This window comes from Vicugna pacos, chromosome 15 (genome assembly GCF_048564905.1).
Source record: "Vicugna pacos chromosome 15, VicPac4, whole genome shotgun sequence".
Classification (NCBI taxonomy): Eukaryota; Metazoa; Chordata; class Mammalia; order Artiodactyla; family Camelidae; genus Vicugna; species Vicugna pacos.
The window spans coordinates 1,551,932-1,565,846 of record NC_133001.1 but is presented as its reverse complement, the minus strand read 5'-3'; the positions used below and the strand labels follow the sequence as shown (position 1 = coordinate 1,565,846).

Sequence of the window (13,915 nt, the reverse complement as noted above, 5' to 3'; positions counted from 1 at the left end):
GATTTAAAACTAGAAGGTCTAAGATTGCATCTCCAATTCATTATAACAGTAAAATGGCCATTTAACCCCATAACTTCAGATTTGTTGTCTCCAAAACTGGTATAAATTGGGACAAATACTAGATATTATACAGAGTGAAAGTTTCTTGAGGATACCCAAGGAAAGAGGCAACTGGAAACATTTTTCCTGAAAGCAGCCACTAAGTGCATAACAGAAACCCTTGTTATATTTTATTCCTGCCCAAAACTTCTCTAGCATTTTGTCAGTTGTTTTATTTTTTTTGCTTATTTATTTGTATAGTTTTTTAAAATGCATAATCAGTTATTTATATGAATTATAGCCATCAGGACTATTATGAACTGGCAAATATAGTAAAAGTGTTCAAAGTAACTGTGAGTGTATTCCAGAACTTTATTTTTTATCAGAGTGCTTTGACTTTTCAGAGATTAAATTCTATTTCAGATACCTAAACAAAGGTATAAATAAAAATCATTTTTGAGGTCAAATGCAGTTTGATTTGATCCCTTATGCCCTGAAACTGCAATTAATAATTTGCTAAATTTGAGCTACTACCTGATTTATGTGTAGCTGTTCTGACTGGAAGAAAAAATAAATAAAAGTTTTGTTTAATCTATAACCCACTTTGAAAGTCGCTAGATTTATTTCATATATTCCCATAGTGAAGGTATGTAATCCCTGCCATTACTTGGACCTATGATATGCAACAGGCTTGGTGTTAGATTCTCTGAAAATATAGCATTTTGTCCTCATAACAACTTTGGGATTATAATATTACCATCTTTTCATAACTGTAAAGAAAGAGTGCACTGAGATATAAAATAACAGAAGCCAGAATTACATATCTCATACATGGAAAAGCCAGAATTCAAACCTAGGTTGCCTGACTCTGAAGAAATTGCTCTTAACCTCTCTTCTGTAAACTTTTAGGAAAAGCAAACCTCAGTATGGCAAACATACACAAAATCTGAATGATATAGGAAAAATCTGAAAGAACATGGGAGTTTTGCTCTGAATGAGATATAACTTAGACCAGATGAGATAGTTAAGTTAAAATATTTTTGAATCTTTGAATATATATTGCAGTAAATGATATTAACTGATCTTTAAATTACTGAATGTTAAATATGTTTTCAAATAATATTGAGGCCATAGTTAATTCATCCCATTAGAATCAGAAGTCTGGTTTAAAGCTTCTCAGAATGTGCCGATGACATCTTTCAGCCTACACGATCTTACCTGCCAAAAATAGGGGCTCAAATATAAACTAAATTTTCCATGATAAAGAACAAAACTTCAGTATTCCCCTGGGGAACTCTTATTTAGCAATGTAAATAATGCTATCTATCTAAATTGTTACTAATCAATTCCCCTGAAGCTGGGTATGAGGGTGAGATCCAGTCCCAAGACACAAATCCAACTTTTAAAAAATTCTAAGTTTACAAAGCAATAAGGAAGGTCTACTTCCTCTGAGTTAAGAGCAAAAGTGGTGGTGAGGGCATTCTAGAGACTCCTTTTCTCATCCTTCTTGGAATGTCCCACTCCCTTTGTATGAGTGATGGCATTGGTTGGACTCTGTTCTCAGTGCTGGTTCCATGGGTTGGGATGGTTACTATGTGTAGAGAAAGTCAGACCCCAAAAGGGGAACATGACACAGTTCACTGGGAGAAGAGGGTATCTGTTGACTGTAAAAGCCTTGTTCAGAAGGTCCACCATTGGCCCAGAGTGTGTGTGTGTGTGTTACATACATACACACACATACATATATGTATTGAAGACTGTATAATGTGCACGCACACACACGCACATATATATACACATACATACAGTCTTCAATCCAGGGTGTCCTAACAGTTGTCAATCTTTTCTACCAAAATACTGCAAGTTAGATTGGTCTGGCTTGGATATTACTTTTCCCCTGCAAACCCACAGCATTTAGCAAAAGAGGGCCTACGTACATCAACAGAAAAATCTATTTCTCCGGGGCTTATAAATTAAAATCCTTTGACTCTCGACTGTGTCCCTTTCTGTTCTTCTAATCTGGAATTATCTCTTTTGCTTTAGTTATTATATTGAATCTGACTCAGATTTTCTATCAATTTAAATTTGTAAGTTAAAAAAATAGTGAAATTTTGCTAGAATTAATATATAGTTAATATATAGGGTTTAATTTTTTTTTTTAGGCTGTAAATCTTGACCCTGACACTTTCTGCCTGTAGTCTCTCATTTCTGATGTACATTCTCTAAGTCTTGATCTATCCTCATTTGTTGGGCATAGTAACAGTGGTAAACTCATTGAGTTGCTTTGAGGATTATATAAGAAACGCAAATTATTAGCTTAAATCTCAGCCCATATTTAGCTTTCAATTAAAGGTAATAATAATTACTTAGCTTTCAAAACTCATTTCATTTTAAAAAGTCATAATTTTAACATATGGATTTTTATTTATAGGGAGGCAGTTTTTAATGTTTAATAAAAGAAAAAGAATTACAAAAATATGTTTGAAATGATTGAATATTACAATAAAAGAATAAGTAGATTGGGTTGACAATAAAAGAATATTCCACACTTTATTAATCATAGTGCTATTAACTTAATTATAATATATAGGAAATGTAATGTATGTCCTCAATTATCTTTAGGTTAATGGTAAAACAAGCAACAGACAATAAACTAACATGCATTGAGATCATGGGGTGATAATTAAACATGGAACAATTTAAAATACTAACATAATGTACTTATTTTGATCTTGGATAGAATTGTTGAACGACTAACTGAAAGTATGAATGTGGTATTGTCTTTGAAAGGTTAACAGCTTTTGAGGAGTGTGAAGGGAAAGGAAAGAAAAAAGAAAGAAAAATATTCCAAGCAAAAACACTAATGCTGAAAACTTTAGGGGGTTTGATGTACAAAATATGCCTGGGAAACGGCATGTGGTCTGGTGACAAAACTGAATTGTGAGCAAAGAGGTATTAGTGTGCTATGTGAGGTATAACAAGTTAACACATTCAGATAGTCATACTTTAAGAAAAAAAATTGTGTTTCAGTAGGCAATAAGGGAGAAGGGGGAAGTTTCTGAGAGAGGAAGTAGTATGTGGTGTGCTCCAATATTAGAAAGATAACCCTAAAGGCATCATACATAAAAGATAAATTCAGAGGGAGACAGTATGTTGTCCATTATGAGCTGACATTGTGTTTACAAGCAACAGTTGGTTTGTACAGCAATCTTAATTTAATTAAATTTATCATTAGGATTTATTGATAATAACTAGTTACCAAAATAAATAAATGTATATAACAGATAAAACTATATACAAAGATAACTTTAGAAAAGTTAATTTTAGTTATTTGGCAAAATGTAGGCTTATTGCCAAATAAACCATGGGAACCTCTTCCTAGAGGGTGAGAATTGAGGTCATGTCGTGTTTCCTTACGCCTAGAACTCAGAATATTTAATAGCAGCTCATACTGATGTTTTATGTATGTGCCATTTAGCATTTTTTAAAATCCTAAGGACAGTATTAATTAAGAATAAAAAATATTAATGTTACTATTTTACATACGAGGTAGTTGATGAAATCTGATAAAATTTATAAGCTGTTCATTGTCACGCCCATCAGACATTGGTGATGTGGAGATGAGAATTGTGTCAGTCAAATAACAAAACTCACTTACGATGTTGTCCACGAGCCAGTGTCCTATTGATGCAACTCCTAAAGCATCATTTATTCTCCTGCATCAGTGACTGCATCATCATTCTTATCATAATCATCACTGTTTTCAAATAGTTTCAATTTCATTGCCAGCATGAACAACACAGGCACACTTTTAAAAGGTCTCCAGTGTGTAAGGCAAGCGGCTAGGGACGGGATACAGTAGCCACTGTGTTTTATGGGGCTCCAGTGATGCAATTTAGTCTGTGCTCTCACAGTCCTGAATGGCTTCTGTTAGACAATTTCATTCTAGGCAACTCTGTGAGGCAAGGTTAAATCAAATATGTTTCTAGTTCAAGTTTTGTTCAAGGAGTATGCTGCATTGTCTTTGGTACCTCACAGTACTGGAAGAGGGGTGAAAGAGGCTATTTCTCAGTTTTCTAAGGTTTTGATATGATCAAAGAGAGGCAAGAATGGGAGATCAGAGTGTCTGGGAAGGAAAACGCAGTGTAAAAAGATAAAAGGCAGTGGCGCTTAGGAGAGCGTGTTGACCATCGTGGTTAGCCTCCGCTGTTTTGTCTCCAAAAGTCTTCTGTCTTGGGAAACTCCTCAGTGTTAAGCAAATGATTTGTTACCCTAGGACAACTGAAGGCAATGAAATGCCCGTTCCTGAGATTCTTAGCCACACCTAAATTCCCAAAGCATTTTAATTCTCCAAGTTTGGGAAGGGAGAATTTTGCAAATTCAGATTTGAACTGATCACTTTTCTCATTCAAGAGTCCATCAATGGGTAGGATATGTGTGTTGAATGACTAACTGAAATCCTTATATAGGCTGTAATTTTTAGCGGTGTTTGAAGCAGTTTAGAGCACTGATAAAATGAAGAGTTTTGAAAGCTCATATTGAGCTATTTTGCTAATTAAACCTGATGCTAATTGAAAAAGGGAGATATTCTAAAACAATTTCTGAAACGTTAACTATTCCTAACAGTATATTAAACTAAATTTAGCTGACATTATTCTAAACTCAAATTTGTGTATATTTGATATGAAAAAAAATCAAGAAGGCAGACAAACAGTATAAGTACATTTATCATCAAATAAATATCCCCTGTTTTGAACTGAATTTTAATCTGTGGACAAATATTCTCTTGCCTTGTGCCTAAGAAAGCACTAAAAAGGTTACTTAGTCCATCTATATCCCTACCCAGTTCATAATGTCCTGGTAACTTTAAAAGTGAGACAGAGTGTCCACAAATACTCACTTTAGTTCTCTGCAGGGTATTGCCATGTTCAAACAGTGACCTATGATAAATCACTAAAAAAAAAGAAAATCTGAAGAGAAAACCAATTGTCTTTGTCAGTTTGCTATCAAGTCTTCCTTTATATTTTCTTAGGTGTTGCTTCCATTATACCTAAGATTAATATTGAAAAAAATTTCCGGACTCAAGAACTAGGGTGTCCAGGGAACAGCATTTTGGACTGAGTTTCTGGCAGTTTGGTTACAACGGATCTCAGAGGAACAAGTAAAACCACCCTGTGCTGATTACCAATTACAGTGAGAAATAACTTGGCCTTTCTGTGTCATCATTTCTCTTTAAGACCAAAGGTATCCCAAGATAGTAGCCTCACAGAGTAGGAAATGTGAGTAATGAGAGACATTACTGGGACATTACTGGGAATGCTTAAAGGACATTCAGAGAACAAATGGATGGACATCGGTATAGGAGCAGTTACACCTGCCTTGAGGATCACTCTCTCCCAGTAGAAAATAAATAGGAAAGAGTGGCAGGAAGTATATGCAAAGACAAAGGTGAAAGCAAAGATTGTAGAAGTTCACTTAGTCCATTACATTGTGAAGAAGAGGGGGTCTGCAAATAAATTACAAGATGACATTTGGTTTCCCACTAGTGAGTGCAACAAACTCTTCAGCTAAATTTCTTTCGAATTGAACTGACTCGTTTGAAAACCTGTTCGGTTCTTCCTTTTGGCGTTGCTTATGCATATCATACACACATGCAACTCATGTCAATGCTGTACTGGCAGCAGAATAACATCGCATCTGCCCCATTTGCTGAGCATCCTCGTAGTTTGAAATGTCCACTGAAATTCAAACACAGAATTTCACATTTGCCATGTAGGTGTCGTTCTTCTGTTTGTTTGTCTTAGAGAAAAAGTACATGGGTGAAGGTTAGACCATTTTAACAGTTTTCTTAAAATGCCAGGCAATGATCTAAATGCTTATTCAACATTTATTATAAATGCAGCATTACAATCCTTTTGAGATAAATAGGGGAGGTTTTGGAACTGATGGGGAAAAATGACATCAGAGGCTTATCCGTCCGTCCATTCAACTACATTATCCTCAACTTGCTTTTTAGTTTAGGAAGATTTCTGACTAAGATGTAAATAAAACCTTTTTTTAATGGCCTACTCAGGCAATTTTGTTCATTTCTTTTAGTATGTCCTATTAATATTGCTTGAAGGATGGGTTTATATGCCTTCTGTATTAAGTACAAGATAGGGGAAATGTTCCTGGCCAGACATAGTCTCTATTCCCAAACATCCAGGTAAAGTTGACATAACTTCACTATATACAGCCCATTTAAACAGTCTAATTTTCAGAACCTTTCAACCCTTACATTTCTGTATTCTTTCAGTCGAATTGTAGCTTGATTAAAAAAAGAAAACTAAATCAAATAGCCAGTAATTAGGTATATTTGTTTGACAATACATCATGCAAATAATGCTCAAGCAGAGTGCCACTTTTTAAATCAACATAAGAGTAAAGACCTCAGTTAATGAAGATATTCTGTTCATTCTCAATTATTTCCTTCACTTAGCATTAAATCTTGGATACAGTATCATGGTAAACTGACTCATTCACTCATTCACTTTAAAAGCTAAGCACTATTCCCTTGGTTTTGATATAATGAGGTGTGCACCAGAGGTTGATGAGATGCTGAAGATAACATTTAATGAGATTGACAGTAGCACCCAATTTTAATTTTTTAAGAGCTGAGGCTCACCCATCAAAGCAGGAATGCTACTTTTTCCTTAGAAAAGGACAATCTGACTTTCATTTGAAGTTTTGATTCTTAGAAACTTCCAAAAAGTAACCTTAGGAATTTACTTTTATTTATTTATTTTTTAGCTCTCTTGAAATACAGTTGATACACAAAAAATACACACGTCTACTATATACATATTGATTTCTTTGGACATATGCATATAACCAGGATATCAACACTTAAACCAAGGTACTGCACATATTTGTCACCTCCAAAACTTTCCTTGGGATCTTTCATGATGTTTTAGAGCTTAGAAATTTCATGGATTTGAAACTCATGCTCACAGGAAATAAAGAAGGAGAGCAGGTCAGATGTACATTGTTTCATTATACTGACTTAAGAAGAAGTAAACCTTCAACATAGACATGCCATTTGAAAATTAATACTCATTATTCTCACAATGAAATATTTTCTCCTATTTCCTTCAGACAGGTACCTTCTTTTTCTATCATCTCCTACTTTATTTTTGAGTGAGGGCTCAGGAGAGATTTCAAATTCTACAAACAAATGGGGCCTAATGGGTCGCTGCTACTCAGCCCAAAGGCTTTTCCCCTGTGAGAAGCAGCCCGCATTGCACGTTTGTGAGCCAATATGGACCAGGACAGATTATGTCCTCCTTGGCTGCTTCTGACCTATAGTCAGAGAGAAAAGGGTAAGGGAGGGAAATAAACATTTCATCCTTGTGTTAATGGTTAAAAATGAAAGTATCTTGCTTTTCAAAGGGATGGAGTCATTTGGAGAAAAATCAAATAACTATCATAATTCTTTTTTCTATAGTCACTTTTTATTTGAAGCCATGAGACAGTCTACCCTTGATAACTTGCTAACAGTCAGAATCCATTACTATTAGCCTTTTCTGAGGCCAACATATTGTTATGAAAGTAATTTTTATTGCTTTATCCAAACCCTCCTGCAGTCCTGTTGATCTACTTTTAACTTTCCATCACTTGCTTTTTTAGAATGCTTTGTTCACCATCCTTGTTAAACAAGTGTGGCACATTATACTTACTCATTTTATGTGTATATATTTCACTGTAGTTTTATCCAAAAAATGGTGTGTTTTAATAATTGCACACTATGATTTAAGTTATCCTTTTATTCATCTAAACTTCTCCTATTTCCCATGTCTGATATTTCACAAATACTTCTCAAAAGTTTTCATTTACGTTATCAAAACAGTCTTTAAAAGGGACAAGAATTTACAGCTTGTTTAGCGAAACACTCACTGCCTAGGGCACATTATTTTATAAATCAATGCCAAGGATGAATGTGTCAATATATAAAGATTTTTTTTTCTTAAAGAAAAAAGCCCAGTTTGTTTACATCCAGAACTCCCATTCCAACAGAATCACAATATTGTAAATCAACTAAATTACAATAAAAATAAAAAAGAGCTGTCATTCTTACCATATATAAGAAAACAGAGCAAGTATATGTTTTTTGTTTGTTTGTTTTGTTTGAATTTTTTTCTTAGGTTTATTTTTCTCTCCCCGTATCAATAAAGATTTACCCTCTTTTTCCAGATTCTTATGTGGAAACCCTGAACAGATATGGAGGCAATTTTCAGAGGCCTGATTGGTTGAAGGCAGTTTATTTTCCCTTGTATTTCTTCAGCAGAGTTTCTCTTACTTCTTTGTTACGGAGAGTGTAGATGAAAGGGTTTAGAACTGGAGTTACCAGTGTTCAGGACATGGACAGCTTTGGTGAGGTCCAAGCCTTCTTTGATGGAGGTGCGGACGTGAAGGAAGATTGTAGACCCATACCAGATGAGCACCACAGTGAGATGTGAGGAGCAGGTGGAGAAGGCTTTGCTTCTGCCCTTGGCTGAGGGAATCCTGAGGATGGTACTGATGATGTAGATGTAGGAGACCAGGGTGATAAGGCAGGAACTCAGGATGACCACAGAAGCAATCACAAAGCTCACAAGTTCCACTGGTCGTGTGCTGGTACAGGCCAGGGCAATCCAGGGTGCAATGTCACAGAAGAAGTGGTTGATGGTGTGGGGGCCACAGAAGGCCAGGCTGCTGATGAGGGCTGTGGGCACTGCAATGGCCAAGAAACCACAGACCCAGGAGCCCAGGGCCAGCTGCACTGAGAGGAGGCTATTCATGGTGACCCCGTAGTGGAGAGGGTAACAGATGGCCAGATAGCGGTCATAAGCCATGGCTGCCAGGAGGAAGTACTCTGTGCAGCCCAGTGAGAAAACAAGGTACATCTGCAAAAGGCAGCTGGTGAATGATATGGTCTGGCTTCTTCCCAGGAGGATGGCCAGGGCTTTGGGGACTGCAGCTGTGGTGTACCAAATCTCCAGGAAAGATAGATTACTCAGAAAGAAGTACATGGGGGTGTGTAGCTGGTGGGAGGTACTCACCAACATCAAGATAGCCATGTTACCACCAACTGTGAGAATGTACATAACCAGGAAAAGCATGAAAAGGGAACACTGAAGGAACTGGGACCAGGAAAACCCAACAGCAGAAAGTCTTGGGGGAGAGTTTCATTGTCTGTGCCCATTGAAGTTCTGAGATAAGCCAGAAAACAGAGACCCCACAGTGAGGCCTCTGATGCAATCACTCAGTCCTAGAACCAGAAGAAGAAATGCATTCATGAGAATGCTTCATTAACTGAATGCAGACTGACAACCCAACATTTGTTGGGTGCCTGCTCTGTGCTTGGAGCTGTGTATGATTAATATCAGTTAATTTAATCCAATGGAGAGGCATGCTATTATAAACAATCGACAATTCAAGAGGCTTCTGTGCAAATAATTTTAGCAGTTTGGCAAAGATTGCATCCATGCTTACACATCAAATTCAAGATTCAAATCCAGCCTTTCTAACCTCCATCATTTCCTGCTCTAGCCATGTCATTGATTACATCTAAACACACAAAGAGCTGACCATTTTATGTTGATTCAATTCACTACTTTATAACTAGACTTTCTGTATGGTCCTTAAATGAGATCATGTATTTTTGTCTTTATTCATAAATAAGCCTCCAGAGTGTAGGCTCTAGTCACTTTCACATTTGACAGTTATCATTTCTGAATTATCTTTTAATGTATACGCTCTGACCTCAAATATAATGTTCAGAAATAAACTATAAGAATTTAAAAAATAATTTCAAAACCAATTTTTTGTATTCTCTGATCTTGTTCATTTCATATTTAAAGTTATTAATGTGACGCATTATTCACACCAAAAAAAATACTTCCATATTGAACAATGCACGTAAAGCAACTGCTTCTTGCATCTTGGGTATCCTGATGTTTATTTGGAAGCAAATGCCCTGAGAATAGGCTAAAAGCAGACAAGCATTTTTTAAAACTAGTTATTTTTGAAATTTTTGTAATTTATTTTTAAATGGCTCTTTTGAGAACAGAGCCTGTACATTAGAAGATCAGTTGGGAAGCTATGACTGTCAAGTATTAAGGTCAGTAGAAACTTTTCTACTATAAACGGGCTACACAGTAAATGTGTCCATGTGGTGAGTATACCTCATTTATAAATGAGTTTGAAGCCAGGAGGGGCCTTCAAGATAATTTACAGCAGTGATTTCAAGTTCTAATGGGCACATCCATCACTTGAGGGTGATGTCAAAATAGAGATTGCAAATCTCATCTACAGTGGGGCCTGTGATTCTGCATGTCACACAGATTTCCAGAATGCATCACCAGTTGGAGATCCTATCCTGAGGAGCAAGGATCTAGCATCCTTCTAATTCTGTAAATAAAGAATTGGAAGAAAAAGGTGAAGACATGATTTTACCCAGGGTTTGCATGGTTGGGTGGGTAAAGGACCTAGACTATTAAGGGGTAAGACATTGAAGGGTAAGACAGAGCAAAAAAAAAAAAAAAAAAAGAGGACAAAGAAAAAATGTCCATTAGGAATAATTAATAATTGCTAAATAATGGTTTCACAAATTTCTTAAAGCTAATAATGTTCCAACATCTCTATCACTCACAGCCAATGAATATAGGTAACAATTGTGTTCTAGTTCAAAGTATCTATGGCCATTGTTAATGTCTTTTGTATTGTTCAGTTGTCCTTTCAAAGGTAACCAAGGCAACACCAGGTAATTGTAAATTCATAATTGCTGACAGTAGCCCACGTATAGTGAATGCTTACTTGGTGGGCCCACTAGCCAGCTATCCCACAGGATCTTTGTAAATCCTGTTACTTTGGTTTTATTGTTATCTCACTAGTCCTACCGATGACAAAATTGAAACACAAAAAAACTAGACAAGCTGCACAAACTGGAGCTGTGACTATCAGTTCTTGAGGTTCGATTCCACAGTTTACAGCAGTTTGGACTGCTGCTTTCAAAGACTTTTTTTGAAAATAGGGATCTGATTGGAAGATTCAAAGAAATGATAATTTATATTCAAAGAGAAATAATAATTTTATAAGAAATTTAAGAAATAATCTAAAGTAGAAATAGGTCAAAGTTATTTCTAAAATCTTTTAGTATGAAATGATAGCATCTTAAAATGTATATGTAATGTGAATAAATAATTGTATTTATCATTTTCTATTTCCCAAATTTAAGAATCAACTTGTGATAACTGGAAATTGGAGACTAGAATCCCAATTACCATATTATGAAATAGCATTTTCAGATTTTACTTTCAGTTGTGTTGCTGAATTTGTCAGATAACATAAACTAATAATCTTTGCTTAAAGTATGTGATGATCATGCTCCACAATTTAAAACTTGTATATATGGCTCTAGATTTGAGTATTTGTAGCATTAATTCTAAGATGGCCTGTGTGGGACTTTATGCAGATGAACTGAGTTTTAAAAAATGAGAGAAAGTAATATTTTGATTTGCTACCTTTAGATGAGCAACTTTTGATTTTAAAAAATTAAGTAACTTTGATCTGTTTTATAAGAAGGATTACATTTTTAACAATTTACTGATAGATTTAACAAGTAATTTTAATTTCTTACATTTTGAAAGTGAGTTTGCATACGTAAGACACATCTTTTATGCAAACATGCAATAGTTTATAAAAATAAATACATTTATCCTGTTTCTAAATCAAAGGATAGTTGCGGTGTTGATTGAATCATTATGGGTCTATCACATAGTATAAACTGTGATAAAGGATTTACCCGCTAATTGAATAAAGCATTGGATACAGCATAATGAATACAGAAAAACCTTGTCCACTTACCCAGTTGCATTTCTTCCTGCCATAAACATAAACCCTATAAACTGTCTTTTGACTTGATCTTTCTCGTTTTTTATTCCATAATTTTCTTTTATTTAAAAATACTATATTTTGATTTCAGTAATTCTCTCTATTCCCCTCTCTTCTTCTTTATCTTATTATTTTATGGTATACTTCTTTCTTTTAATCATTACTTTTTGATTAACTCAATCTTGCATAGTCTTTTAAACTTGTCCTCAGTCTTTTTCTATTTCATTTTTAAATCTCTCTCTGATTCTGTCTTGTCCTAGTCACATTCAGCTTTCATTTTGGCATTTTGCATTTTCTCCACCTCACTCTTCTGTGCAGTGAACTCCATACTGAAAACAGTTTGCTATTAAGTACTAACTTACGTGTGCATAAATCTTCTGGGAGACAGTAAGATTAATTTTCTCTCTTGGGTGCTTAGGGCCACCTCAAGAAGACATGACCTTTTATTAGATCTTTCTAAATGGGTGGTGTAATATCATTTATATGTGGAACCTAAAAAATAATAAAAATGAACATATATGCAAAACAGAAACAGACTCATAGACATAGGAAACAAATTTGTGGTTACCAAAGGGGAAAAGAAAGCTGAGAGGGACAAATTAGAGGTATGGGACTAACAGACACAAACTACTATGTATGAAATAGATTAGCAGCAAGGGTACATTGTATACTACACCGAATCATAGCCATTATCTTATCATAACCTATAATGGAGTATAATCTGTAAAAATACTGAATCACTATGCTGTACACCTGAAACTAACATCATATGGTAAATGAACTATCCTTCAATTAAAAAAAATGGGTGGTTTCAGATTCTTTTCAATCATTTGATTTAAAAAACTAAATAGTAAAGTTACTGGATGGAAAAGAAATATTTCTTTAGGTGTTAAATGTGTTAATATGGGTCTTTTGTTTTGCTGAGAGCTCCTAGCGAATGCACATATTCAATAAGTTCAAAGAATTTGTAGAAAACATTTTAAAGCAAATCGAGCAGGGTCCAATTAGACAAATAATCTTAAATTAAAAAAATTAAGTAATGTAAAGCATGATGTAACTATAAATTAAAAATTAACTCAGAATAAGAAAATTAAAAATGTCCTTGGCTGTCCATCACACTAAGATAGGAAAAGAAAAAGAACAGCTGTAAATACACTTGAAAATAATTTTTCCCATGGACAAGTTGTATTTATAGAGCATCATAACATCTTCCTTCTTTGAATGAGTAGTGTTCTCTTACTGACTGAGAAAGGTTCCTCTTTATGAAGTTTTCAAAGATTTTCCTATATTAAATTATATAGTTAAGAATGAATGATGTCACCTTTCTGGGAGTACTTAATTCACTTTGACATGGCAATCTCACTTTCCAATAAAGATCCAGAGCTTCAGATAAGAAGTTTCTGGACACAAAATTCCTCATGTATGCTAACTTTATGCTTCTGAGGAAAAGAACTTTTGGGTCCTGTTTACAGTCTAGATATGATACTGACTGTTTACATGGAGCCTTGCTTTGTGCTTATAAAACCCTCCTTCATTTCAATTTCAAATCTTTCACTCTTTGGTCAGATTTATTCCTAAATATTTTATTTTTTGGATGTGATTTTAAAAGGGATTGTTTCTTTACTTTCTTTTTCTGATATTTCACTTTTAGCATAAAGAAATGCTCCTGACTTCTGTATGTTAATATTGTATCCTGCTGCCTTGTTGAATTGTTGTACCAACTCTTGTAGTTTTTGAGTGAAGCTTTTAGGGTTTTCTGTACATACTATCATGTCATCTGCATATAGTGACAATTTTACCACTTCTCTTCTGATTTGGATCCCTTTTATTTCTTTTTCTTGCCTGATTGCTGTGGCTTGGACTTTCAAGACTATGTTGAATAGAAGTGGTGAGAGTGGCATCCATATCTCATTCCAGATTTTAGTGGGAAGGGCTTTAACTTTTCATTGTTGCATATTATGCTGGC

General features: G+C 34.9%; 1 protein-coding gene across 1 annotated transcript; it reads right to left on the bottom strand.

The window, feature by feature from the left end:
• Nucleotides 1–8,381: 8,381 nt before the first annotated feature.
• On the bottom strand, nt 8,382–9,176 carry LOC140685831 (olfactory receptor 6F1-like). The gene has a single exon (XM_072938305.1). It carries the CDS (start codon nt 9,174–9,176, stop codon nt 8,382–8,384), a length of 795 nt encoding a protein of 264 aa, XP_072794406.1.
• Nucleotides 9,177–13,915: the final 4,739 nt, after the last annotated feature.

Coding starts and splice junctions, on each gene's coding strand:
- LOC140685831 (XM_072938305.1), bottom strand. CDS start 9,176: ATGCTTTTCCTGGTTATGTACATTCTCACAGTTGGTGGTAACATGGCT.